Source organism: Hibiscus syriacus, unplaced genomic scaffold, assembly GCF_006381635.1.
Source record: "Hibiscus syriacus cultivar Baekdansim isolate YM2019G1 unplaced genomic scaffold, ASM638163v2 tig00110402_pilon, whole genome shotgun sequence".
In the NCBI taxonomy this organism is placed as follows: Eukaryota; Viridiplantae; Streptophyta; class Magnoliopsida; order Malvales; family Malvaceae; genus Hibiscus; species Hibiscus syriacus.
In genome coordinates, this window is record NW_024062722.1 from 1,671,661 (window position 1) to 1,673,457 (window position 1,797).

The following is a 1,797-nucleotide window of genomic DNA, read 5'->3' on the forward strand; positions in this document are numbered from 1 at the left end:
TTCTTAAAAAAAATATACTGCTTGGCTTAATATATTAGTGGATAAAAAGGAAAACGAGGGCAGAATCTGGAAAATAAAAAAGAAGAGTGGGAAGTGCCGAGTCATCGTCCCAAAGAAGGAAGAAGAATCGGTCTCGTCCCCAACACTCCATTTCTCCTTCAATTTTCCCTCCTCTATATATATATGTATCCTTCTTCCCTTTCCAATTTACTCTCATTTCGAGATGCCGGCAACCGATTACCAGGCCTCCTTCTTGGGCCGAATCAGCCTACGGCGGAACCAAGTCATCGCCATGGACGGCAACCACGAGCAAGAAGACCTCGAGCTCTTCTCGAAGCACGTCTCTGAGCGTTTCACTGAGCTCTTGTCGCCTCCGGACGACGTCGTTTTCGATACTCTTCTCTCCATTTCATGGCTGCGCAAGCTCCTCGACGTTTTTCTCTGCTGTGAAGCTGAATTCAAGGCTGTTCTCATGATGGGTGATGATGATCACCCATTTCAGATCTCTAAACCCCCTCTCGATCGCTTGATCCATGAATTTCTGGACCGGTCAATCAAGGCTTTGGACCTCTGTAATGCCGTCACCAACGGGCTGGACTCTGTCAGGCATTACCAAAAGCTCGCCGAGATTGCCGCTTCGGCTCTGGGACAAAAACCAATCGGCGACGGACAAGCGAGGAGATCCAGAAAGGCCTTGAATTCATTGTTGATGGCGATGAGCGTTGACGATAAAGAATGCTCCGCCGTGAAAACAACCGAGAGGAGCTGGTCGTTCAGTCGCCTAGCTGTTAATAAAGACAGATCCCCTGGTCATTTGAGACAAGTTGCGAAGAAATGGTCGGCGGCGAAACAGATTCAGGCGATGACTTGGAATCTCGTTCCGCCGCGAGGGGCGGAGGGTTCCGGTCTGGCTTCCCCTGTTTATACAATGAGTGTGATCATGGTTTTCGTTATGTGGGCTTTGGCTGCGGCGATTCCTTGCCAAGAGAGGAATGGGTTATCGGCTACTTATTTTCCAGTCCGTAAGCAATGGAGTTGGGATCAAAGCATTACCGGGTTACATGAGAAAATCGCCGAAGAGTGGAAGGAGAAGGAGAAGAAAGGGGCGGCTGGGTTGTTATCGGAGGTGCAGAAAATGGAGAAACTGGTGCGTAATTTGATGGAGTTCACTGATTCTTTTCAGTTTCATGGAGGGACCGATGAGAAAGCGGAAGAAGCGGCGGACCATGCGGCGGAATTGGCGGAGATTTGTAAGAGAATGGAAGAAGGACTGTTGCCTTTGCAGATGAAGATTAAGGAAGTGTTTCATAGGATTGTACGAAGCAGAGCCGAGTTTCTTCAAGCTTTGAAACAAGGGGGGAAATCATCGGCTCCACCTGTGTAAACCATGCTCTTTTTTAGTTTACAATTTTTTTTAGGCAAAGGCTTGATCTTCATTGTAGACCGTGAAGCAATCATTTCGATCCCTCAAGTAGGGTCATATAGAACAATGAACAAAACGAACATCCGATTAATCAGTAGGATGAGAAATTAGATCCTTCAAATAGGGTTAGGGATTTAAATCTTGACGATGTGAATGGGGTAAATTGGGTTGAGAGGGTTGTTCTTGCCTCTGCAGTATCCAATCCGAATTAGTCAATCAATAGATCGAATATCGATGGTTATAAAAAAAACATAAAACAATGAATGACAGAAGTAAGCATAAGATAAGCATGGTAAGCATGTGTATTCAATGACAAGGTTTGTGATGATATGTTAAGGTACATGTGTGTCATGGTATGTCTATTAATCAAGCAT

The 1,797-nt window shown here is 45.7% G+C and overlaps 1 protein-coding gene across 1 annotated transcript; it reads left to right on the forward strand.

Moving 5' to 3' along the window:
• Nucleotides 1-208: 208 nt before the first annotated feature.
• Nucleotides 209-1,430, forward strand: LOC120123654. The gene has a single exon (XM_039142496.1). The coding sequence runs from the start codon at nucleotides 224-226 to the stop codon at nucleotides 1,382-1,384; it is 1,161 nt and encodes a 386-aa protein (XP_038998427.1). The 5' UTR covers nucleotides 209-223; the 3' UTR covers nucleotides 1,385-1,430.
• Nucleotides 1,431-1,797: the final 367 nt, after the last annotated feature.